The sequence below is a fragment of the Suricata suricatta genome, chromosome 8 (assembly GCF_006229205.1).
Source record: "Suricata suricatta isolate VVHF042 chromosome 8, meerkat_22Aug2017_6uvM2_HiC, whole genome shotgun sequence".
Classification (NCBI taxonomy): domain Eukaryota; kingdom Metazoa; phylum Chordata; class Mammalia; order Carnivora; family Herpestidae; genus Suricata; species Suricata suricatta.
Window position 1 is genome coordinate 64,731,786 of NC_043707.1, and position 27,028 is coordinate 64,758,813.

The following is a 27,028-nucleotide window of genomic DNA, read 5'->3' on the forward strand; positions in this document are numbered from 1 at the left end:
CCCTGACGGAATGTATTAAATAAGCAAACACCACCAACAAGGAAAACAAGTATACTACAATGTAAAAATATTAAAAAAAAAAAAAAAAAACCCTCTTACATGCATAAATGAAAGATTGCACACAAAGAACTCACATCTTTTCAAGCTTCAATAGTAAATATTCTGCTACTATGTATTAAATACTGCATGCTTTGCCCAAGCTAAGATGAAATCACATCATGAATCAATAAGCATTTTGCATTTTCTTTCATTATCTACTCAAAGTCATGCCTACTGCACCTCTAAACATTTTATTAAATCCAATTATACAGCAAACACTCCCAAAATAGACTTAGATTGATTGTATTGCAGTTTCACTTAACAGTATATAAAATGCTGTGTTGTGACAGGTATCAACTATCCATTAGACACTGAATCAGTTTTTCTTAAGCCCTACTAACTGCTTGCTTTTCTTGAAGCTAGATCATTCTGAAAATTTCCTGTTAGACCTATGAGTGCAAACATATGGTATCTGTCCTTCTCTGCCTGACTTATTTCGCTTAGCATGACACACTCAAGGTCCATCCACTTTCCTACAAATGGCCAGATTTCATTCTTTCTCATTGCCATGTAGTATTCCATTGTGTATATATACCACATCTTCTTGATCTGGGAGAGCGTTCTTGAAAAGAACTTTTCCATATATTTTTGCTTATAGTGAAAAAAACTTCAATTTGGGAAATATGAAGCAAGGTAAATAGAGAATATTAAAATGTTTGGGTTGTTGGGATACTTGACATTTATGTTTTTGGTCATACGTTTGAGTTTCAATGGAAGGAAATTAATTGGCACTCCATTTCAATGGGGGACATATTTGGTTACAGCAAAGATTGTCTCTTTTAGGAAGACAGCTCTTTGTTCTTTATAAAAATGTCAAGAGGCACCTGGCTGGCCCAGTCAGTGGAGCGTGCTACTCTTGATCTTGGGGTTGTGAGTTTGAGCCCTGTGTTGGGTATAGAGATTACTTAACAAATAAATTAATTAATTTAACAAATATATCAAGGTGTTAGAGGAAGAAGCAATAGAAGGTGTGCCCTGGCCTGTGATAACCTTTGGGATAGATGCCTCCAGAATCCTCTCCTGGTATGGGGATCGGTGTCAGGAGCATGTCCACCTCGTCCCACTTCCTGGAAAGAGAGAGAGAGAGAGCACCTGAGAAGGTGCTGCAGGAGGCACCAGGATCCAAGTGCCTTGGCTGAAGCCTGGGGATTTTTTTATTGTTAAGTAGAGTTCATGCCCAACATGGGGTGTGAACTCAGGACCCTGAGATTGAGAGTTGCATGCTCTGCTTCCTGAACCAGCCGGGCATCCCAAGCCTGGCATTTTAAAGGGACAATTAATTCAGCCATTCTGTCCAAACTTATCTGGAGAACAAAATCAAAGCATTTTTACAATAAGCAAACAAAGATGTGCAAAACCTTATTGCCTATAAAGTTCTCATTCTTCCCACCAGTTTCTTAACTGCAAAAAAACCCACAAATCTTGCCATGGATTGAAACCCTTCTTTCCAAGGCTATACTTGCAATGAATTTTTCCCTTTCCTCTTGACCAGTAGAAATCTAATAGCTACTTGACAAGGTTAACCTTGCTCCCACCCCAACTCCCTAGAGGACACAGAAAGGCCTAAGTAAAAGCATCTATGTAGGTAATGGTAGTTCTGCTAACATTTTCTAGCCACTCTTCCTCATTTATAAATCTTATACTTGCTGTTTACACCTATAGAAAATTATTCTTTGAAAGCTACTTCAGTTATGAATCTTTTTTATAACTTAAAATACATAATTGGTCAGCAAAAGTATTTCCTAGAACTACCAGTGGTCTCCCCCCCCACCCCCCACCCCCACCTGGTAAACTCTCTCTTAAAGGGCTAAAACCAGGTCATCCCTGGGCCAGGTATGGGGTGCTGATTGTCTGTGATCTGCAGCATTTAATCCTAAACTTCCCCGCCCCCCGTATTGGATGTGACCACTTTTCTATTTTGTTTGTCACATTTTAATATACAAATATTAGAAAACCTACTGCAATGCATTTATTAAATTGGCACATTTTTATAATAAATTTGTGATTCAAACCCTAATTATGATTTAATGATATATTACCTTTATAAAGGTTTGCAAAAATCCTCTTGTATAACACTGTATATAAGTAAATGTCACAAAACAAATAGTAATTACATTCTTATTTACATTGTACCACTTTAAAATAATTTCCCTTAATGTCTCTTACAAACAAAAAAAAGGTCATTTCTCTCAGTAAGTTCTGGAAAACATTCACCACTTGCCTCCAAACAGATGTGAGAGTACAGTTTAAAGAAATCCATCAGGCTGGAGGCTTCCCAGCCCCAATTTGTGAGTAAGGACCATACCAACATCGCATTGTCTACAGAGCAGTATGACTACTTATCAATGATGTTTTCACTTCTTAAAGGACTCAGTACTGGAAAATACCTTTTGGGATGAGGTTTATGGAGTGTCAAAATCTGTTTTATGGAAACAAGTGAGGGTCAAGGTTTTGATAGAAAACTAAGACATAGATAATCAGTCAACTATGGCTTATAATTGAGTGATCATCACATATGTTTCCATAATCAGGAATAACTCAGATCAGTTTCTGACTTTTGTTCTTTTTTTTAAGGGGATGGTCTGCAATTTTGTTTTTTAACTGAAATGTAATTGACATTTCAGGTGTACAACATAAATTATTTTAACAATGTAGTGATTTGACAATTATATTCATTATGAATGCTCACCATAGCCACCATACAACATTGTTACAATATCATTGACCATATTCCCTATGTTATACTTTTCATCCCCTTACTTATTCATTTTATAACTAGAAGTTTATACCTCTTTATCACCTTTACATATTTCATTCTCACCCCCCCATCCCTCCTCTGGCAACCACCAGTTTATTCTCTATATTTATGAGTGTTTCTGGCTTGTTTATTTGTTTTGATTTTTAAATTATACGTATAGGTGAAATCACATGGTATCTGTCTGTCTTACTTCACTTAGCATAATAGCCTCTGGGTCCATCTATGTTGTTATGAATGGCAAGATTTCATTCTTTTATGGCTGAATAATATTACATTGTATGTGTGTGTGTGTATCACATCTTTTCTTAGTTTTTTGAGTATAGTTGACACACAATGTTACGTTAGTTCCAGGTATACAGTATAATAATTCAACTTCTCTATACCTTACGCTATGCTTACCACAGTATACCACATGTTTATCTGTTCATCTCTCAGTGGACACTTGGGCTGTTTCCATATCTTAGCTATATTGTAAAAAATGGTGCAATAAACATAGGTGCATGTGTCCCTGTGAATTAGTGTTTTGTTTTGTTTTGGAATTACTGGATCAAATGGTACTTCTGTTTTCCACAGTGGCTGCACCTATTTATATTCCCACCAATAGTGCACAAGGGTCTCCTTTTCTCCAACCTCACCAACACTTGTTATTTCTTAACTTTTTGATATCAGCCATTTTGACTGTTATGGGGTGATATCTCATTGTGGTTTTAATTTGTATTTCCCTGATGATGAGTGCTGTTGAGCATCTTTTCATATGTCTGCTGACCATTTGTATGTCTTCTTTGGAAAAATGTCTATTCAGGTCCTCTGACCATTTTTTTAATTGGATTTTTGTTTTTCGGGTGTTGAGTCTGATCCTTTAATCTTACACATTGTTAAAGAGTTTCCATGTGTAACTTATGTCCTTATCAATTAGTTCCTGAAGTACCGTCAGCCTTGAATGGGATCCTTGTCCCACCTCAGAGTATGTTCTTAGCCCTTAATACTTGATTAATCATCTTCTTAAGAGGATGTGTGATTTTTTAAACCAGAGACTTGATAAAACATTTTGTCTCGATTTGGGCAGGCCTATGTCCAACCCTCTCCTTGCTGACACTGCTCCCACCCCCATAACTGGTATAGGAATTCAACCAGTACCTTCTAAGCAGACACCCCTGTTCTCCAGTTAAAAAGGCGTCCACCTCTCCAGGAGCTGGACGTAATGCCTGCTTTGATTTGGAGCCTGCTATCCTAACCCCAGCTCCAGTTTCTCCACCTTCCCACGCCCCTGTCAGATTTTCATTCTTGCCTGGAGTCACCTCTGTATGGAACTACACAAAGGGAATTCTGTACCTCATGAATTACCTAAATTATGACTTCTTGGCTTTCAAGACAAGAAGGGCCTGGTAAAATTTTTAGGCTAAAAACAAACCAAAAGCTACCATGACAGCCTTTGAAAACTGCACAGAGGGTGTAACATCCTTCTAAGAGGCAAGCATGTGCACACAGATGGCTCATATGAGTCTTTATAACATCTACACTGTAGAGCCAGAGGGACCTGTGGGGTCATCTGGTCCAGCCTTTTCACAGACGAGGAAATAAGTATGGCCCATGACCTTGGTGATCTGACAGAATCAGTGTCCTCGGCTGGGCTTCCTTCGGCAATTGATTGACAGCGGTTTAACTTTTAAAATCTAAAAGCCTATGTGCCATCTCTTCAAAGAACCAGGATGACAAGAGTCCATCTGACCTCCTTCCACAGGCCTGATCTCCACACCACTCATCCGCTATAGCTGGAAAGAAACCCCGGACAGCTGGAAATGCAGGAGCCTTGGCCATGTGGTCACTGACCAGACCCGCGCGGCAGCAGAAGCAAGTCCATGCAGGCCATGCAGCAAACTCCGAAGCGGACTCTTTCAGAGAGAAACCAAGACTGACTGGCTCACCAGCAACACCCGATGGTGAAACTGACCAGGCCAAACAAATGCAAAACCCTTCTCATCCAGCCCGCAGAACTAGAAGCCCAGCCCACCCTCCTAGTGGCACTGACTGGATAGCTCTCGTTTTCAGTGGATCTGCTTTCACGTGTGTGTGTGTGTGTGTGTGTGTGTGTGTGTGTGTGTGTGTGATTTTTAAGGAGAAAATAAAGTGCAAATGTGCTTATCATAGACTGAATTCCCTCATCTCTACGGTGTGCCCCATCTGGTATCCAGACATCCTTTGTGCCTGTGTGGCCTCCTGTCACTGCGTGAGCTTCTGTGAGACTTGTTGCCACAGAAGTGCCATTGGGGGCGAGATTCCACAGCACTGTGGGGGGAAGTGAAGGGACTGGTCTTGAGTCCCTTCAGCAGGCAAGTTCCTTCAGCAGGTTTGAAGAAAACCCCAGTCTGGTAATGCACGTAGACATCGTCCATCGTCACCTGGGTATGGCCTGAATCTAGGTGTCCTCCCTGTTTGCCCAGCTTATTTGAGTGCCTCCCTCATAGGTGTAGTTAGGACAGGAGACAAAGAGGCAAGGGCAGGTGAGGGTGGATCCTCCGTCGGATATGAGACGCGGCATGTCTTTGTAACTGTTTGAAGTGTCGACGCCTCACTCCTACAGTGCTTGTGCCATTTTCACAGTGCCGAAGTGTGCCTCTTCTGCAGGGATGTTAGGGGGCAGTGGTTCACAGGACACCTAACTGCTCACAGAACAGCTCACAAAGAATCAGAACATAATCGTTTTTAATCCAAACCATTTCAGAAGACTTGCGGATGAGGAGAGCAGACAGCGCGATGCCAGGACGGTCTTCTCTGTATGGTCCACAGACAGGCTTCCTAGTCCATGCGCTTTCTCAAGCAGGGCTGCTCCACATACATCACACCAGGGATGTAATTCAGAGTCCCGGGGTGAGGGAAGAAAGCAGGAGAGAGATGCTGAGGCTCAGTAACTGTTCCCGAGAAGGGCATGTGGAAGAAAGTGAACACAAGGTGATGATCTTTCTTCTCTCCGTGAGACTCCTATGCTTCCCCAGAGGCAGAGGGCCATACAGCTTTGGATCCTGCACAGCCTGGCCCACGGCTTTACACATTATAGATGCTTAGCAGTAACTACAGATTTACGAAACCACTCTGAATCTTATTTTGACTTTTTTTTTTAAATCTACCAATGACCCAAACCATAAAACCATTTTCACTAGAATTAAAATAGTTTGGGAAAGCCCAGAGTGTGCTGATGATACTTACCACAGGCCCTTGCATTCTGTCTGGTTTCGTCATCCAAGTCAGCAACTACCATATCATAAAGGAGACTAAGGTATGGGGAGAGGAGCACAATCACTCACTTGTGCTGGGCTGTGGTGGTTTGGGGGAGTCCAGGACTGGGAAGAGTCAGATATAGGGGGGAAGTCCCACCCTGCCTGGAGGGAGGAAGTTCGGTTTAGCTGCCCGTCTCAACTAGACCTGAGCTCACCACCGGCAATATCTGTGTCTTTTCTGTCATTTTCCCTGGCTCCTGACACACACAAAAAAACACTCACCAATGACTTGCCAAACTGAACACTATAAAAACCCAGCAAGGAAAAATATGCAGAAAAGAAATAGGTCCAAGAAAATGATACCTCTAAAAGCTAAAGACAGCAGCCAAGGGCAGGTAGACCAACAAGGATGCTATGTTTTTAAAAAAAAAAAACCAATTACAAAACACACACAGGAAGAAGTCAAGGAGGAAGAGGCATGTGTACACTTCGTTTGGGATTGAAGAGTATTCATGTTGGAAGCATGGCCAGATATCCTGAGAACCTGTTACTCTATTGAAAGGCCTCCCAATTTTATTTAATAAGACTTACAAAGAAGAGGTAGAGAAAATGGAGAATCAGTTCAGAGAGAAAAGACCACTCAGGAAATATTCCAGGAATATGACTTGTTGCCGGATCTTCTCAGGTTCCAAGTCTTTAGGGAGCTCAAGATTTTGGAATAATGGGGAATCAAAAAAGAATCTCTTTCACCCTGAGTAAAAAAAAACCTCCTAGAAAGCTTTACTTTTGCCTGCTCTTACGGCTCTCCTAAAGAGACAGTGAGGGAAAGTGAGGCAGACAAGGAGCTTTGGGCTTGGAAGAAAGATTGCCTGTGCCACCCTGGGTCCTTGCCCTGGGGCCAACAAGGGCGCAGGTCAGTAACACCAGGCCTGCCAAGCTCATGGAGAAAGGAAGATTATCCCTAGAAATATGGCAGCATTACCTTGGTGGGACAGCTGTTTCAGACACCAGAAAGACTTAGACCGCTAGGCCCGAGCCACGTGCGCATGGTTTCCTCAATGTGATAATTCAGCGCCTCAAGCAGATCCCAAGAGTAATAGTTTGTGACTCTTGATGTTCACAGGGCAGAATTGCTACCACATATTGTCCAAGGTGGTTGCCAAATTAAGGAAAGGTTAGGAGTTTCAGATTCACAGAACCACAGGCTTGTGGAACTACAAAATACCTCAGTGTTTAAAAACTAAGCCCTTAACGAACTGTTTTGTTTTGCACTATTTTATTGGAAAAGGAAACCATCTCCCAAAAAGATTGAATTACTTGGCGGGCCGTGCAGCCTTCCCTGCAGGCCCCACTCTGGTGTTCCTCCAGTTATTTCACTCCTGTGTCCAAGGAGACATGCCCATCAGGCCGAGAACTCTGAAATTTCCTTCCCAGATGTTTTAAGGTCTGCTTGTAGGGCCTGCATGAGCCTCTTTCAAAGGTGGTCCTCAATCATGCAGCCTCACGTCTACAGGAGGCCCCTTGGGGAAGCAAGAAGTGGAAGTGAGCCCTGGGGCAGCTGCCTCTGCACCAACATAGTCCAACATGGAGCTGCACGTCAGGATTTGAACGTCCGTCATCATGAAGGTCATTATGGAGCCGTTTGCTAGCTTAATTTATATTCTTAAAGAATTGAGACATATATGGCGTGAGGATTCCCAAAAGGTACTCTGCTCAGAGCCTCTCCCAAAGCTCACCGTGACACATTCTGGGCAGGTGCCTCATATTAAGGTTCAGATGTATATGTCTTGTGGGGCTTTGCCTAAACTAGTCATCCTCTTGATCTTGTACATTCATAACTTTCTTAAGGGATCACAGCTTACCATTACTAAATCCCATAGTCTTGAGTCATGGTGAGTTTCAGGAAGCACATTTCATATACAGAGCACAGCACGGATAGTACCTGGTCAGATAGCATTCAGGCACACGGCTTAGTAGTGGTGCTATTTTCATTTTCCACCAGAGCGTGGCAATCTGTTTGGTCTTGAATTATACTGACTGCTGCCAGAAAATCAAAGGAGTAAGAGAGAAGAAGAAACTGAGGGCAGAAGAAGAAGAACAGAAAAAATTCCAGTGTTCCATTTTTTCTGGGAACTGAGCAGCAAAGAAGACACAGCCTCTGTCTTCATGGTGTTAACATTCTCACACAGGGGTCAGCCCACTTTCTGAAAGATATTAAACATTTTCAACTTCGCAGGTCAGATAGTCTCTGGTTGAAACACTCAATTTGGCATTGCAGCACGGAAGCAGCTGTGGGTGAGGCTGGATCTGGCGCCCAGGCCATACTGTGCCCACCCCATTCCAGTGAGTACGCGGAGTTAGTATTAGAGGACCAGCAAAAGCAACTCCAAGTGCCTTTTTGGGGACCCCCAGACCACTTGTTGCCTTTCCTAATTCTTAGGATAGAGAATGAGGATGATTTTCAAGCTCAGAAACTATCATTTTAAATCTCCAATGTTGACTGATGGCTCGAAAACAGAAGATGACCCTTATTGGTAACAACTGACTGCAACCAGCCTACAGGAAGGTGTCACACTGAGCTTGGCTTCTTACCTGCTTCACCTCCACCGGATCTCAGGCAACAACATATCTTATGGGCATAGCATCAACTCTTGGCCTAAAGCAGTGTCTAAGGGCTCAGCTCCAAATATCCATGTTTCTTCCCTCAGCTAACTAGAAGTTCTGTAGAAACAAAATAGCACAGTCAGTAGATAGATTAATGTGTAAATATGGACTCAGTAGATTGATTAGTGTGTAAACATGGACTCGGGCAAAAATGTCAGAGAAGAACTAGGAGGTCTGCATCTATTTTTAGGCCCCTGTTTGGACAAAGTTTCCCTTTTTGGAGCACCCGGTGGTATTTACCACCATAAAGACATAAATCTTGAGAATGCTAAGCAATTTGAAGGCAAATTTATACATTGTTTAAAATTTTAATTATCATCAATCTCTGAGGTCCTGAACTGATCTATTTTCCTGTCTCTGTTATAGGCATGAACCTTCTCCCCATCCTAAGGCTCATCATCTCAGAGTCACTGTCTTCCTCCATCTCCTCCTCCTCCTCCTTTGCACTCTGCATTTGGCTGGGTGCCAAGATGCAGCCTCCAGTATCAGTAAGTCATTCCCAGCTGTCCCTCTTATTTTGCTTTTATCATTGCCCTTTCTCCACTGGCTTTACTGCTTTTTGCCTGGGAGATGTTCCATCTTCCAACTAGGCTGGCCTGTCTTCTCTCCCATCCACTGATACGATACTCTGCTTCCCAAAATTAAGCTCTTGAATTCTGTTCGGTAATCATTGCTGAGCAGCTGTTTTGAAACAGGCACTGTGCTAATTACCATGAAACAAGAATAAAGCTCTAACATCACTCTGGCTGGGAAGCTGTCCCAGAAACAGATCAGGTCAATGTACTAGGAAGAGAATGCTATAGACCAAATGTTTGTGCCCCCTCAAAATTCATATGGTGAAATCTAACTGCCAATGTGATGGTATTTGGAGGTGGTGGGGCCTTTAGGAGGTGATTAGGTCATAAAGGCAGAGCCCTCATGAGAGGGATTAGTCCTACCCTAGAGAGCTCCGCTGCCCCTTCAGTCCTGCACAGTTACAGGGGGAAGACAGCCCTCTGTGAAATCAGGAAGAGGATCTTCATCAGACGCCCAATCTGCCAACACCTTGATCTTGGACTTCTAGCCTCCAAAACTGTGAGAAATAAGTTTCTGCTTTTTATAAGCTCCCCAGGCCATGGAATTCTATTGTAGCAGTCTGAATGGACTGAGATAGAAGGAATAGGGAAAGAGAAGGGGAGAAAAATAGAGAGAATATGAATGAGTGACCCATAGGAGCCCAGAGGCAGCCCACTCAATCCTGATGAGGAGTAAGCAGGAGGCAATAGAGAAGTCTTCCCAAAAGGATCATGTACCTATTCAAGTTTTCAGTGATTCTCATAACCCTCAGCATAAGGTACAGAACCCCCACCTTGGCATTAATAGCCTTTCAGTTGTCCTCAGTTTACCCTTCCAGTTTTATTTCTTGTCAGTCCCTATTACACATGTATAATCCAGCCGGACCGAATCCCTAAAAGGCCTTCATTTCCTCATCTCCTTGTTTTTACTCATTCTCCTCCCCTCCTAGTATCCAGATGTAAAGACCTCTTATGATTCAAGAAGATGAGACAAACAGCCCTAGAGAACAATGACCAAGGAATATGAATAGGCACTTCACAGAAGCGGAAACTCAGATTGTCACTAAACATATGAAAAGATGCTCAGTCTCACTACTGATCAAGGAAATGGAAATCTAAATAAATACTTCATTCACATCTAGCAAGTTGGCAAAAATTAGAAAGTCAAAGAATACTGTCTTAAGTCAATTCAGGCTGCTATAAGAAGGTACCATAGACTGGGTGGCTTATGACCAACAGAAAAGGACTTCTCATAGTTCTAGAGGCTGGAAATCAGGACAGCAACATGGTTAGGCTCTGATGAGAGTCCTTTCCTGGGTTGCACATTACTGCTTTTTTGTTGTATCCTCACATGTAGAGAGAACGCAATCTAGCTTTCTCATCTCTTCTAGCCTATGGATAAGGGCTCTGCCCTCATGACCTAATTACTTCCCAAAGACCCCCACCTCCTAATACCATCACATTGGAGACTAGATTTCAATACATGAATTTCAGGAGGACACAAACATTCAGTCTATAAAAACTGTCAAATCTGGCAAGGTCGTGGGGTGGTGGGAATTCTCACTACTGGTGGGAGCATGTGACAGTTGTCCCCAAGGCAACCCCTACATTCAGAGACTGGTTAGGAGGACCTGCACGTAGTTGTAGTCACAGCTAAGATTTATCGCAATGCAATGTAGTGTCCGTTCTCTTCTCCCGCTCTGTGTGGTCGCCCAAACAGGGGCTGCGTTCCTTAAACTTGTGGGAAGGTTTGGTGTCGTCACTGAGTTCACTCTGGCAGAATGAAGTGGACGTGATAATGTGCACCATTAACCAAGAGTGCCCTTCCGAGCTCTCTTCTTCAGTTTTCTGTCTGGACTTGGTTTTGTGGTAACCCAGCTTCAATGGTGGAAATGACCTCAAAGATTTGGGATGGCAGAGCTACAAGATAGAAGGACTCTGGGTTCCTGGGTGTGTGTGTGTGTGTGTGTGTGTGTGTGTGTGTGTGTGTGTATGCATGTGTGTGTGAGCAGGGGTTGGGAGGGGGCAGAGCTGCCCAGCAATGCAGCACACACCCCTCCCAGACTATGAAGTGGCCCCTAATTTGTTTGAATCCTGCTTATAGCAGCCTAGCTTGGTTGACTTAAATGATGTGATAGAAATACCATTTTTGACTCACCCAACAGCCAAAAACGAGCCCTTTTAGACTGAAGCCAAGAAGCAATGCTGTAATAGGCCCCTAGGCCCTGTGCACTGGCAGCAACAGGCCCTGGGTCAGCTACCAAAGAGGTTGCCCTGAAGGAAGTAAACTGGCTCCCACCCCATGTGGGGGAGCGCACGCTCCCTCCAAAGAAACTCAAGCAGCTGCGGAGGGTGTTAAAGCTTCTCAACAGAGCAAGCCTGGAAACCCCTGCTAAACGTACAAATGTCCTCAGGAGAACACAGAACACTTCCTGCAAGTCCGGGGCGGGCCGCCAGGAGCTCAGCAGCCAGCTCCGCGCGAATCGCTCAGAGCTCTTTCCCTAGGAAGATGCAGTGAGCGAGATCACTGGCCCTGAAAACTAGCTGGGCTGGTGTTGGATAGACCAGAGAGAGAGTGTTGTTTATCAAGCAGAATTAAAATTCCATAAAATTATCCAGTTCCCAGCAAGACTGCTAACAGCTCCCAAGCCATGTAAATCCCAAATCCAGCCAGCCACACACCAAATAACACTCAGGGATGAAAGGTCAGTTGTTACATAACATGGACATGGCCCACAGCAGACACACACACACACACACACACACACACACACACACACACAGAGTTTAATTGGCAACAGACCTTGTCTTTGATAACTACATTCTACCTAAATTTCCTCAGGATTTTTTTTATTTTTAATAAGTACATATAATGAATGACTATTTTTGATATTCTATTTAAAAAAATAGGCCTGCTATCTGAAGATGCTAAGGCAGAGGGAAACTAGGGTATCTGACCCTGGACCTTGCAAAAAGGAATGTGGGATTTGCCAGTGGGTGCAGCTATGAAGGTATTTTCAGCAATTAGAATTTTCAGCAATTTTCAGTCTGTCCCTGAGAAACAGCCTGGATTCTTCATTAGGGACAATAAAAAGATTTAAGGAACTTGCTCAAAGCCAGAGAGAGATACCATGTCAGACCCAGAATTAGGCTTAATGGCCCTCATCCAGTCTTCAGCCCATGCTCACACCTTCCACTCTTTTAATTAAAAAGATGAGCAGAGAGGGGCACCTGGGTGGCTCAGTCAGTTAAGTATCCAACTTTGGTTCAGGTTATGATCTTGCAGTTCATGAGTTTAAACCCCGCATCGGGCTCTGTGCTGACAGCTCTGGATTCTGTGTGTGTCTCTCTCTGTCCCTCGCCTGCTCACAGAGACACAGATAGGTATCCAGCAAAGGCCAAAACTGCATGTATATGCTTGTCAGACTCTCTTTCCCCAAAACATGGTATTTCTATAATTACCACCAAAGAGCTGAAAGGAAGGAAAGAGGAAAGAAAGGAAGTGATATGTTTTGCACTTCTTAAAACAGTAATGAGACGCCAAGCTGGAGGCTGGGCAGTAGGGTAGGTAGAATCACTGTGTGCAGAGAGACCAGGTGGCCGAGGGGATGCACAGAACTGAGCAGGGAGCATCAGGCCTGGGACAGAAGCTCTGGAGGGTCAGGGGACACAGGGACAGTATTTCCTCACAACACTCCCCAACAGCATCATTCCATGGGAAATCCGATGAACAAACATTGTTTCATGGGCTCTGTGATGAGGTGAACAGAATGGCAGATACTGGCCAATCTAGAAATGAAAAGACAAAAGGATTAAGAAAGCTAAAGAAGCATAAGTGGTGAGACACTTGGACTAAACACTCTGGACCTGACACATTCCTGGGGCTCTCAAAACAGACTCCATGAGCGAGGAGAGGCTGGACAGGAGCCTCCCGTCAGGCTGCGGTTGGAGGAGGCACGCAGAGGTAACGCCGGCAGTGGGTGCTTTGGAGCCCGCATCTCCAGTCAGAGACGCCTGCATAAGTAAAAAGGCTCACAGCTTTAGAAGTGTTGAGAGTGTTCTAAACATGAAAACACACAGGCCTACCATTCCGTGATCTGACTTCATGTGGGCAACAAGAGATAAAGAAGAGTTATGTTTGGCCAGAGTAGAAAGAGGGATGGTGGCGACTTTTAAAATCACAAACGCCATGGTCTGGAGCAGAGTCCAAGAAGGGAGAAAGCTTGCTTTCTCCCTCTGCTTTCAGCCATGTGGGGGCACAAGAGAAGTGAGCGGTCTGCAACCCAGAAGAGGGCCCTCACCAGAACTCCACCATGCTGACACCCTGTTTGTAAATGTCCGGCCTCCAGAACAGTGAGGAATAAAATTCTGCTGCTTATTTAAAAGGGGAGGTTAAGATGGTTATCAAGGGGTTTCTCAACACCAGGCCCGAAGCCCACCCTCCTGCAGGTGCCACATCCCCATGAACACACACACAGGCCCATAGCTAGCTGTCAGTGGACTGCCCAGAACAAGGCCTTCATCGTAAAACTCCATCACACAGATCTGCCACAGTGTCCCTGGAGCTCAGGGGTGGTAGGGCTAGCTCTACCTTTTCCAAATTCTTCTTAGTTCTTGGCCCAGGTTTTGTCTGGTTCCAGACTCTTGCTAATGGTGGTGTTTGCAGCCCCTTCCACAGTCACTGCCTTCAGGACTCAGTGATGGTACTTGGTGTGCCCACCCATGCTGACCCAGACCTCTGACTCCTCCTGGGGTAGGACCTCTTAGTTTCAGCCTCTGGATTCCCAGACTCCCAGCTATAGCCTGCACCCCACTAGCTGCCCCGGTGGCCTATTAGTCCAACCACAGGCCTCTGAGCATGGCTTTGCATAGTTTGGACAGGACCAGCGTGGGACTTGTGATTGTACTTCCATTTGCACTTTGTTGCATATGGTATCCTAATCATGTCTACTAAAGCGTGCACGGTTAATCCTACTGCCTGAGCTGCTTCTGCATTAATCCCTTTGTTGTCCTTAAGAGAATTTAAAATAAATACCACTCCTGCTATTAGAGTTCTGTTAAGATGTACTCAACCCAGTAGACCCAAATCTCTGGTGCCTCTAGCTTGAGAACTTGATTCATTTGCAACTGTTTCAGAGCCTCTCCTAAGGGCCAGGAAGCATAGTACACATTGGGAAACCAGGGACAAGACATGACCCCCATTCTCATGGAACTCCTCCCAGTCCAATGGAGAGAAATGGGAACTCCTCCCAGTCCAATGAGTTGGTGTAAGCACCACTAAGAGGTAAGTAGAAGAGGCATGCTTAACCCAAAGGAGACATGACTGAGTACGTTGTTAAAAGGAGTAAAAGAAAACAAAGGGCAGGAGGAGGGGGAACAGGACGGAGCATGTTCTGAGCAGTGGGAGGCACACAGGGATGAGAGCCTCTAATTCTGTGCAATGCATCCGTTTGGCTGGAAGCTGGGAGTACAGGGTGAGCAGGTGCCTCCAGAGGCTGGGAAGACAGAGGCAGACAGATCTGCATCCAGGTGGGCCTTGTACTCCAGGATATGTAGTTTGGCTCTTATCTGTGACATGCCGTGGTTCTTAAACTTTTGGGTATGTGAGAATCCATGGGGGAGTTTGTTTTAACTGTAGTTTCTGAATGCTGCCCACAGAAATTCAGATTCACTTTGCTGGATGAGTTTGTTGAAGAGGATGGTTGGGCAATACTTTTTGAAATACAGCTGTAGGAGATGTGAGCCATAGAGGAGTGGCGTGATCAGATCTGTTTCAGAAAAGTCACTCTGGCAGAAAGTCCCCCATCCATGCTCACTCAGCAAAGTCCCCTAATCCTTGGATAATCCCCCAGTAACCTTCTACTGCCCATGGGGTGGAGAGCTCAGAGTTGGCTCTGAAACAGATAGACTCCTGAGAAGAGGGGCCACTGGCAGGGTCATGCCCGAGTACTCCTGGACTGTTTGCCTTGTGACATTTGTAGCCCCAAACCCAGGGCAACTGGAAGTACTCCCTGTGAAAGTACAAAAGCTTTGGGGCCCTAGGTCCACTGACGGACTTCTGGATTCTAGGAATGCAGGCTGTGCTGGGGGCTGGGGCCTGATCCATGTCCAGTCTAGTCAGGGCCCAGGAGCTTCGGACAGGACAGAACCTGTGCTCATTTGGTTAACAAAGGCGGAGGGGGAATTCGGGTGCACGCCATGTCAGCTGTCTACCTGAAATGCCAATTCCATCATTTCGGAGAATGGAACCCACTGTGCTTAATGTAGCCCAGTTTCCTGCAGCCAGTGGTGATTAACGCACTGATAAATATAACAATGATATCCCCACCAAGAGCCTGCCCACTCACTCCTTGGAGTGGCCTAATCTATTGAGCTGAATTTCTGCAGAAAAATGTCTTCTCGTTGTCTGGTGATTCTGAGCCTGGTAAGGAACCCAAGCCGACCGATGCTGGCTGGCAGCATGGAAGGCTAGGTAATCACATTACCTACCGTGCTGCTCACCACCCACATGCATCGCAGGATGAACCCTCAGAGCCCAGGCCCGGTCGCATCTTCTGTGCCTCTTCCACGGCAACGCCACATCTCCCCCAAAGCTGCATAATGCCATCGTCTGTAACATTTTATATCGTGTTCTGCCATTTCAGAACCACATTGGTCATATGTGTCCTACTGGTCTAGGATGTCCCCTAGTCTATTTATACCAGTGCCAATAAGCCAGAACCAAAGGTTAGGGGGGGCCCACTGCCACACTTCTACCCCTCCCCAGTGCCCTCAGCTCAGGGACACTACTCAGAAGCACAGGACAGGTTTTCAGACACCCAGTGACAAAAGTGAGTTCCAGGAGATCAATATTTACTCATGCACACAAACAGCTGTGTTGCCTTTCTTCTTAACAGCCATACAAAAGGCTTCAAGTGCACCTGGCTGGTTCCTCTCAGACACTGGATATCAGACAGCTTGGGTGGAGTCCTTCCTATTTTCAAATTGTCCTCTCTGCTTTCAAACTCCAAATGCCCCAAGCTGTAGTAATTGTGTGGCAAAGGCTGTGACTCCTTAACTACCCCCCCCACCCATGGCAAACATAGTAGGCTGAAGAGACATAATAGGAATGAGAGGAACACTAACATTTGTCAAGTTCCCATTATGAGCTAAAAGCTTTCAAAATAATCCTGTGAAGTAGTTATTTTTACCCCTGCTTTTTAGATAAGGCCACTCAAACTGGGAGATTGAATTATCTACCAAGCTCATGGGGTTAATGAGAGACACAGCTAAGATTTGAACTGAAGTCTGTCTCTCTTAGCACCCATGGATTTGGAGGGATGTGTCAGGGCTGTGTTTGTTGCATATATGGGTAAGCTGAAGAATCGCTGTAGACCATGGGGACTGAGTTTCAGAAGGGCCCAGGACTCTCCTGCCCACAATGTCATCCCTACCCTGGTGGGGTGGGCAAGTAACCATGAGTTCTGAGCTGCTCTGAAACCCTAAGATCTTCAGTGCCTCCTGGCTAACTTCATCGATGATGGTACCTTATTCTATTTCATTTAATGGTCATCTCTTCAATGGTTTCATGGTTATCTCATTTCATTTCATTTAATATAATGTTATTCCTTACATTATGATGAAGGTGTTTTATTCATAGCATACTTCTTTCTGACCATAGCTAAATCTGTGCTGATGAGGTGACTAGTGATGGGCCCCCCCTCAAAGCTTCAGGATGGGGGCTGGTCACCAGAGGAAGCAATCACATGATTAGATCTGGGGGCCGAGGGAGAGCTGAAAGTTGAGTTCAATCACCAGTTGCCAATGATTTCATCATTGTGCCTATATAATGAAACCCCATATAAAAATTCTAAACAACAGGTTTGGGGAACTTCCAATTTGTTAAACATAATCACGTACTGGGAGTGTTGTATATCCCAACTCCACTGGAACAAAAACTCCTGCACTGGAGATGTTTCTGGACCTCATCACATGTACCTCTTCATCTGGTCCACTTATATTCTTTAAAACATTTTTTAATGTTTATTCATTTTTGGGAGAGAGAGAGACAGACTGTGAGCAGGGGAGGGGCAGAGAGAGAGGGAGAGACAGAATTCGAAGCAGGCTCCAAGCTGACAACAAAGAGCCTGATGTGGGGCTTGCACCCACAAACCGTGAGATCATGACCTGAGCTGAAGTTGGATGCTTAACCAACTGAGCCACCCAGGCACCCCAGGTCCATTTATATTCTTTACAATAATATGTGATCGTTAGTATAAGTTCCTGAGTTCTGTGTATTTTTCTAGCAAATGATCAAACCCGAGGGGATGGGAGGATCATGGGAACCCATTTTGTGGTCAGCAGGGCAGAAATACTGGTAGCCTGGGGACTTCATTTGTAGTTGGCATCTAAAGTGGGGCAGTCTCTTGGGACTGCACCGTAACCTGTGGGGTCTGTGCTTACTTCCAACAGTTAGTGTCAGGATTGAGTTGAATTGCTGGACACCCAGCTGGTATTGGAGAATTGGTGTTTGATAGAAAATGACATACTTATGATCCTAGAAAAGTGTCTGGCACATGGTAGGCACTCAATATTTGCTGAATATATGATGGAGGCATGTCATCTCCCCTGCACCAAACTTCCATGAAAAAAGTTCTCCTGTGTTAGGGGCGCCTGGGTGGCTCAGTTGGTTAAGCGTCCAGCTTTGGCTTAGGTCATGATCTCACAGTTCATGGGTTTGAGCCCCACATTGGGCTCTGTGCTGACAACTTAGAGCCTGGAGCCTGCTTCAGATTCTGTGCCCTCTCTCTCTGACCCTCCCCTGCTCGTGCTGCCTCTCTCTGTCTCTCAAAAATAAATAAAAAACATTAAAAAAATAAAAGTAAAAATAAATTTTAAAAAATTCTCCTGTTTTAGCTATCATCTTCTTTCACATCCATACTTTCTTCCTAATGATTCTGTGATCCAACAAATGAATATTTTTGAGGTCCCCAAAAGTGCCAGGTACAGAGAGTTACTATCATTGATGAAGTTAGCCAAGAGTCATCAAGGATCTTGGGGTCTCAGAACAGCTCAGAACTTGTGGTTACTTGCCCACCCCACCAGGGTAGGGCTGGAAATTGTGGACAAGAGAGCCCTGGCCTCCTCTGAGACTCAATCCTCAGTTTATCTACAGCAGTTCTTCAGCTTACTTCACATGCAACAAAATGCAGCTCTGAACTCATCCAAGCTTCTGAAGCTTGGACTAACGTCACCCAGAAAAGACTTGCTATAAAGACACCAAGTTTGAGAGTTATTCTCAGCAGGAAGCAGATGGTACTACAGACTGGCCAAGAGCACAGTCCTCTATGTTTTCAGCAAACAAGCTTCTCCCACGCAGGGCATCCAAGAGGCAGCTGAGTCTCTTGGTCTATCTCTTCTCTTAACTTTTAGCTTCTACGCCCATCTCCTTGGGGAATTTTAAAGAAAATTCCACTTACCACAAAACATTCACAAAAACAAATTCCAGATGGGTGAAAGTGTTTAACTTAAACATACAACTCCTACTTTACTCGAAAAGAATACTATTGTAATCTTACAGTGGAAGAGTCCTTAACGCAGAGACAATAAAAGAAAAATTACGTAGATTAGACTAAATAAATTTTGAAACTTCTTAAGGACAAAGGACAAGACCAACAATGTTAAAGATAAACTGACACAAATATTTTCCATTTAGATTAAAGTGATAATATGTAGAGGTAAATAATACACAATACTGATAATATATAAAGAGCTTCTACAAATTAATATAAACCCTTTGAAGACAAAGGACAAGAAGGAAGAGACTTTTCTTTGTGAGGGTGGGCAGGGCCAAAAAAATAGGGGGGAAGAGACTAAAATAAGAAGAGCATCTCCCCTTCCACTTGATTCTCAGACTGAATTTTAGGCTTCTAGCAGCAGAAACTGATGGGACCATTCAGGAGAGATGTGTCGAGCCTCAGGATCTAAGCAGAGCAGCCTTGGACCACGGATGACCAAGGGTGGTCAGCACATGGTGAACAGATGGCCTTTTCCCCATATCTGCCTGAAACTCAGCATCCCAACTCTGCCAGCCAAGGACTGGCATCTCTGGAGACATGACACCCATGACATGGACTTTGGTGTTCAGCTTCTGTGATTTTTTTCAGGCTTCTGTGATTTTTTTTTCAAGTTTCTGTGAGCAGTCGATACACAAGAAGCATGGGACAGGAGACAGAGAAGTTGCTATGTGGAGGGACAACCAACAGGTTTATGGACACAGGTCAGACACCCTTCTGGGAACTTCCAGAAAGAACTGGGGGGATGTTTTAAGAGGCCAGAGAGCCTGTTTTTATATGGGATCCTGCAACAGAAAATGGGCATACATGTATATGTGTTCCTTTTATCTGACAGGATAATAGTTTTCTTAGGAAAATGGGATTATAAAAGGAGGCAAGAAATTCCACTTTTGATTGTATACATTTCCGTGATGATTAAATTTTTTTAAAGGAGCTTTTTTTTTAAGCAAAGTACATTACTTTCATAACAGTAATAGACAAGAAGACAGTCCCATTTAGAAAAACAAACAAACAAACAAAAAATGCACCAGATGTGGCATTCGGCTTTCGCGGATTGAAAGTGTGCTGGTGACAGACGGCACAAACCCACAGTCACATCGTCAAGTGTCCACTGCAGCCTGTGGCAGGGAAGGAAGCACTGAGGGTGAGATCTGCGGGAGCTTACCCTGCCCCAGGTCTGGAACTGAACCACATCCAAGGGCAAAAGCTGGTTTGGTGGCCAGCATGGAGTGCCAGTTAGTTATTATCCTTGGCATAGAGGCCCAGACTTATTCTACCCCCAGATTTTTTAAAAAATACCTCCTTTTGTGGGCTTGAAGGGTTTCTCTTTCACACCTGCTTAGGCTGCAAGTGAGAGATGGAATCGTGGTCTAACACGCTGCTGCTCTCAGGAAAATGTCCAATGTTTTCATCAAGATTCCCAAGGCCTGGCCCCTGACTTCCTCTCTACCTCTCTCTCCCCTCTTCCAGCTCTTGCTCCAGGCAATAAACTAAGGGCTGTCCCCAGACTGTCACCTCTCTAACCTGGATGCCCTCGCCTGCCCCTTCACTCCTTCTTCTATTCCCAGCTGCACTGTCCCCCTGGGGACCCCTCCACTGAGTGAGATGCCGCCAGCCGTGCTCCCGGAACAGCCTGGGTCCTCTCTGAAACATTAGCACTCTGTAGAATGGTCGCCTCATCACATGTCCAGGGCTCCCACCCGCCTGGCAGCTGCCGTCCTGGCACGAGTGTAGTATCACCACAGTAACATCCAGTTCTGAGCCCGAAGCTCCATAAACACTTGCTGAATGAGTAACCGGCTGGCCCGGCCTAACCCTTCAGGCACCTTCAGGTCAGGCGCCACTGTGCTCTTGCTGGCTCACCGTGAGTTCCTCAGAGTTCCTGAGGGAAAGACGGTGGCCAAACTCCAACAGTTAACTGGCCTTACTCAAGTGTCTCTTCCTGGAAGAGAAACTTCAACACAGAAAGAGAGTTACATGCCAACAGAGGGAATGGCATGCAGACTTTCCGCACAAAGTTCTCACTATGTCAACTTACTGGAACAAAGGGCCAGGCAGGGCAGAGAAAAGCATACCACGGGACTAGAGTTCCGGCTCTGACTCCACCCCAGAGCACCGTGACTTTGGGCAAATCCATTCACCCCTCTGGCCTCTCTGGCCCAGGCCTGTGAAGTAAAGGGCTGGGTCAGGTCCTCGCTAAAATCCTGGGAGGAGCGGCAGGAGAGAAGCTGAGGAATCTGAAAAGCACATCAATTGGGCTCCACTCAACCTTGACCTCAGCCCTGGATAAAACCCAACTCAAATTCTCCTCCCTAAAACAAACCCCCCCCTACCGCAGACATTTACAGTCTGGGTCACAGGGCAAAATTCCCACCAAGGGCTTGCAGTTGGTGCTTTTGACAAACAAACAAATCTAGACTGGACTGTACCTTTCCTTGAAGAGGAAGGACAGAAGAACACCTGCCTCTTCATACCGCGTTCCCCACAGCACAGGTTGTGCGCAGACCTTATTTCTACCCAGACCACAGTGCTGGGCTCTGTCACCTGCCTGAGCATCCCTCCCTGAGACAACGCTAGAGGGAAAAACATGCCCCCTTTCCAGCCACTAGGGTGGGGAGGCTGCTGACCACATTATAAGGAAAAGAGGGGAGCACATTGATTCCTACTGATTTCACTGATCTGGGGGGAAAGGAGAGAATCTGCTGATCTTTTTCCTGAATTCTACCAAATGCACACTAGTTTGGATATTGATCACACATGAGTCAGGTCCCAATTCTGTCCCCTTCTAATTACTTCACTTTGGACCAGTTACCAATCTCTCTGCATCTGTTTTAAATCTGAAGAGTGGGGACCTAATGCTCACGCTGAGGCCTCCCTTGACAGGCTGTTACGAGGATTAAATGAGACACTGTCAAACATCCAGAGCGGGGCCTTCCTTGTGCTAAGTGCCTAGCAAATGCTAGCAACTATTAACAGCCTGGAAATGTCTGGCACAGAGCAATGGGGCTTATGTTTTTAAAAGAATTTCCCCATTAATCGTGGGCAGGACCAAATCCTCATCCCACAGCCCAGAATTCAGGTCTTGTCATGCCACCTCACTCACCGCCCCATAGTTCAGCTACTTTTGACTAAACAATGGGGAACTCAGAATTGTGAAAATTAAAGTCTCCAGGCAAAGGCTGGCCTGCTCCTGACCACAGGAGTGGACCCAAACCCAGGGGATCCCCACAGCTCAGATCTGCTGTTTCTTTCTGCCCCAGCAGCACAGCCCTGAGATCAGGCGGCCCAATTCCAAGTTGCTGACTGTGAGTCTGTGATGCCCCTGCCCCAGTGAGCTCTTGGTTTATAGGGAAACCTTCAGAATACTTTTTAATATCATGAAAAGTCCCTGCAGCCTGCTTTGTGAGGGAGTAAGAACCAGGAGGTTAGGAACACCTTGGGGATATATGATAATGAGTGGCCCCTGGACAAAGAGGTGGGTCTTCAGATGTCTCTGCCAGCTCTGGGCCAGTAAACTTTTTTTCGTTGTTTGGTTTTGTTTGAGTTGGCCTCCGTCTCTTATATGTAAATAAAACCAAAGGATCAAGATGGGGCAGGCAGTAGGGCAAATAAAGGCATGCCCCATGTAGATTAGGGTCCTCAGCCAAACTCTCCTTGACTTGGTTAATAAATAAATCAGTAATTAAGCTGCCCTAGAACATTCTATTTTGCAGCCCAGAAGGAATCCTCCTCATTCCAAGGGACATAGACACTAGATTAGTAGCTTCAGTCCCTACCCAACTTCCCTGTGTCTGTGTCTGTGTCTGCTATCTGGGGTGGATGACAAGACCACCTCCAAACCCAGGGTCCCTTCTGGGACACCACCAGGACCAGAAAGGATCCAGAGGCAAAGAGAGGCTTCTGGGGTCTCGATGAACAAAATTGGCCCATGAGGGCATGATGTATGCCTGGCAGTGTGCCAGACACTTTCCGTATACCTCCTCAGTTAATCCTCATAACCCCATACTGTGAAACTGTTATTAGTATGACAGCTCAGAGGGGTTGAGTGGCATGCTCAAGATATTGGCAGAAATAATCTTAAACCCCAAAACCTGATGTGGGAGGATATCATATAAAACTGCCTTTACCATTTAACTTCAAATTGCAAATGTAGTATTTCCAAAAATTAGTGAGCAGTGGAGTTATTTGGGAAAGCTTGGAAAAGAGGAAGGATTTGCAGGATCCCTGGAGAAGGGGAAGAGACAAGGACCCCATGTGCTGGGAAGGAGTCCTACATGTACAAGAAGCAGGGACAAGACCAAGATCAGACTTTTCTTTGGACTCAAAATCCTTTTTTTAAAAAAATGTTGTTCTTTCTTTGCTCTTTGGAAACTACTGTCCAGATGGTTCTGAAAGTTTAATTTCTTCACTCTTTGGCATTGAGAGAAAATTTTGCTTTTGTTTTTAATAGACTTCTGCAAATCAAACACCTAATAGTTCTCTTAAATTGAGGTCATCTGGGTGACTAGTTCAAGATTCAGAACAAGATGCCTTCCAGATGTCCTGACACAACCTGAGAGGACTGTTGCTGTCCGGCTGAGCCCCCAGTCCCTCGTGGGGGGATGTTGAGTGCACACAGTCAGCCCCCAGCTCCCAGATAGCACGAGCCTCTCCCTCCTCCTCAGGCCCTCAGCCCTAGGTAAGTCTCTGCCTCTGACCTCACAGATCTGTGACCAAACCACCATTGGGTAGGGAAGTTCCTGGAAGTGAGTGTCATGCTTCATCCACTCCTCCAATAAGTATGCCTTACTGCCTTCTAAGTGCAAGGAAGTTGTGGGGCCCTGGAACACAGCTGTGAGCAAGACTGTCCTGGCATCCCAGACTTATCATACTTGAGAGTATAGACTCTGCCTGGATCAGCATCTCAGCTCTCCCACCTGCTAACTGTGTGACTCTGGGAATGTCACTTAGTCTCTGTGTGTCTTCGTTTCCCCATGTATACAATGATGGTAACAGTACTACCTCAGAGCAATGAGAGGATTAAGTGAATTCATGTTTTTTTTAGATTTTTAATGTTTATGTATTACTGAGAGAGACAGACAGACAGAGCACAAGCGTGGGAGGGGCAGAGAGAGAGAGGGAAACACTTTGAAGCAGGCTCCAAGCTCTGAGCTAGCTGTCAGCACAGAGCCTGACTCAGGGCTCGAACTCACAAACCGTGAGATCATGACCTGAGCCAAAGTTGGACGCTCACCAACTGAGCCACCCAGGTGCCCCAAGTGAATTCATGTTTGAGTGAATTTACTGTGTTTATGATTAGTAGCCAGTAAATCCTATGTATAAGTTAATGCTACCGACTGTCATGATCATGAAACTGATAAAATAAAAGTGCTCTCTACTGCCAGAGTTATACAAGATGTTTTAGGAGGACACAAGAGGGGTGTGTACCCCAGACAGGAGGGCTTCCCAAAAGATGTCATACTTTCAACAGACACTTAAAGAATCAGATAACCAAAGGGAGGGATGTGAGGACAGGAGGGGTCCAGAATGAGGAACAGCAGGTGCAAAAGCACAGAGGCAAAAGTCTGTGCTTTCTTTGGCAAGTTTGCTTCATTTAAAGAATTAAGTGACAATAAGTCCGTCACCAAACAACAGTTATTATAGACTTTGTAAAGTGTCTTAACCATTAATGTAAAAACAGCACAGAATTCAGATTCAGATGACAAAGTCCAAGTCTGAACTAAGTTTATCTTTGAAAGTTACACCAACAAGGTCAAAATGGCTCACAAGATCTTTTTATTTCCAATAGGAAACAAACCTTTATGGACCTCATAATTCGGGGTTAATTGGATCATTTCTTGTAAGATTTCTGATCTGTAACAGAAAACATAGCAGAGTCTGGCTGTTCAGTCCCCACCTCTGTCCCCAGCACCACACCTTGCATGTGGTAGTTACACAGCAAATGCCTTTTTCTCCTTTATACTCATATGCACTGAATTTTAGTTTGTATCCTAATTGTTTTTTTTAACAAATGCTTTTTAGATGGCAGATGTTAAAATAAATTTTGCTAAAGCCCAGTGCTTCACTTCCCACTCAATTCACAGAAAGCAGGTTTGGGCCTGCCTCTGATCTCTTGCAGCAGCAAGCTAATCTCCAAGACGACCTCACTGCAGAATTGTTTTATAATCAGCTAGCAAATCTCAGCACAAACTGGGAGCATAGGTTAGAAAGACAATAAAAATACAAACAAGCCAGGATTGCACAAGTCAAGTCAGTTCAGAGAACCAGCTGGACTTACGATTAAATTTTAATTAAAAAAAAAAAAAAAAACCATAGGAGAAGACTTCCCAGCAGATGAGAAGCCTTTTAAAAAGGACAGCAAGACCTTTTTTTTAATTAACAAATGAGGATTTTGTAGTTTGCTGAGATAACAAACAAAGGAAAGGGATTTGAAAATTTATCTAATCTGTGGATTTTTTTAACAGGTTTGGCCTGAGGGAAACCTCTGTTCGCACTAAATATTACCAAGACATGTGAGTAAAACACACTAGGACAGAGCTGATCAGGCTAAAGGCAGAGTTGAGGCCCCAATTCTAGCTGTCGCCCCCCGACCTTTAGCACTGCTAAAACCACTCCCTGTGGGCTACCCCACTGCACCTGTCACTTTACAGAAGAAAAGCCTGAAGCTCAGAAGAAAATATTTGACTTGTCCTAGGTCACACAGCTAGTTGCTAGCAGAGCCAAGGTGAGTTCCTATCGCTCCAAATTCAGTGACCCTTCCACAGCACTACACAGACAGGAAGTGAAATACACTCATTGACATGGAGACAGTGGCTGACGGGAAGCGTGGAGCATGAAGAGAAGGATTGCCCTGTTTAATGCATAGGGGGCGGGGCAGGGCAAAAGTATGCAGTGGCTCCTAGCTGTTTGGGGGCTCCAGGATGCCTGAATGAGAAGATAGCACATCCCATCTTTCTGCTGGCCTACCAGCCCACATTGATTTATTTTGCACGTTCAGATCAACAGACCTGAGCTGAGCATCTGCTATAAGGTGCTGGGCAGCATGCTGGGAACGGCAATACAAAAGCAAGTAAGCCTCCCACCACCCCAGCGCACCGGGCTAGTACAGAAGACACATCAGGAACGCAGCTACAGTGCGTGTGAGACCGCGCAGGCGGGGACCTGCAGGACAGCCACACAGGAGAGGGAGGGGTGAATGGATGAGTCCACCGGAAGCAGCAAAGATGGCCCAGGAGAAAGGACACCCATGCTGTGCTTCCAGGGGTGGGTTTGTCAGCAGCCAGACAGGAGAGGAGGGGCTTCTCATTCCAGGAGTCCAGAACCAGGTTTTAAATGGAGGCAAGAGATGCCCATTTGCAGTTGAGAAAGATCACCAACGTGGCATTGTGGAGATCCACAGCATGAGGAGCTCCTGCAAAGGGCTGAAAGGAGGGGACCAAAAGCAGGGATGGAAAAAAGGGGTGGTTTTCACAAAGAAAATCAGCACAGGGAGTGGAAGCCATAAAGGAGAAAAGGAGGGCTCCCCGGACTTCGGCAGTTCCAGAGAACTTCTAGAAGGTGGTATACCAAGTGAGATACAGAACAGTTTAGCGGGGAGGATGGGGAGCCAGGTTTGGCTATCAAGAGTTCAGGGTGCCAGTGGGTGCTCCAAGTGAAGGTGTCCAGCAAGGACATGGGTGTAGGAGTCATCTGATGGTGCACACGGCACAAGGCTCTAACTTCTAAAGGACGAGCCACTGCTGTTTTCCCCTCTCCACAGACTTGTAATAACTAGAATTGCTGAAATTGTGTGTTGGATGTTTCTCCTTCCCTCAGCTATCTAATCGATTCCAAACTCTATCAACTTTTATCACAAGTTAGTTAGAGAATACAGACACACCCCAGAGAAACTGGCTTGTTCTGTCTGGTGTGGCATATATTTACAGAAAAACATTGGTGCGGCTTGGATTATTATAAGGTGCAACCTTGCCTAGGTCAGAAAGTAAAATGTTGCCGCCACTCCAGAAGCCCATTGTGTGCACCTCTCAACTCACAACCCTTCCCTTGCCCTCAGACGTGACCACTGGCCTGAATTTTGGGACTACTTTACTTTCTACTTGGTTTTTAAATTTTTTTTAATGTTTATTTATTTTTGAGAGAGAGAGTGAGCAGGGAAGGGGCAGAGAGAGAGACACACACACACAC

The 27,028-nt window shown here is 45.1% G+C and overlaps 2 protein-coding genes across 2 annotated transcripts in view; both read left to right on the forward strand.

Annotated features, from left to right (window-relative positions):
- Positions 1-5,011, forward strand: part of ABCA4 (ATP binding cassette subfamily A member 4) — a 130,669-nt gene extending 125,658 nt beyond the window's left edge. The window contains exon 50 of the mRNA XM_029947198.1: positions 4,599-5,011. Within this exon, the coding sequence (XP_029803058.1) occupies positions 4,599-4,604 (6 nt within the window). The 3' untranslated portion in view covers positions 4,605-5,011. The remainder of the gene's footprint in view (positions 1-4,598) is intronic.
- A 3,860-nt stretch (positions 5,012-8,871) lies between these two features.
- The window catches only part of GCLM (glutamate-cysteine ligase modifier subunit), a 47,504-nt gene continuing 29,347 nt past the window's right edge, over positions 8,872-27,028 (forward strand). The window contains exons 1-2 of the mRNA XM_029945800.1: positions 8,872-8,908; positions 9,103-9,224. Coding sequence (XP_029801660.1) covers positions 8,872-8,908; positions 9,103-9,224 — 159 coding nt within the window. The remainder of the gene's footprint in view (positions 8,909-9,102; positions 9,225-27,028) is intronic.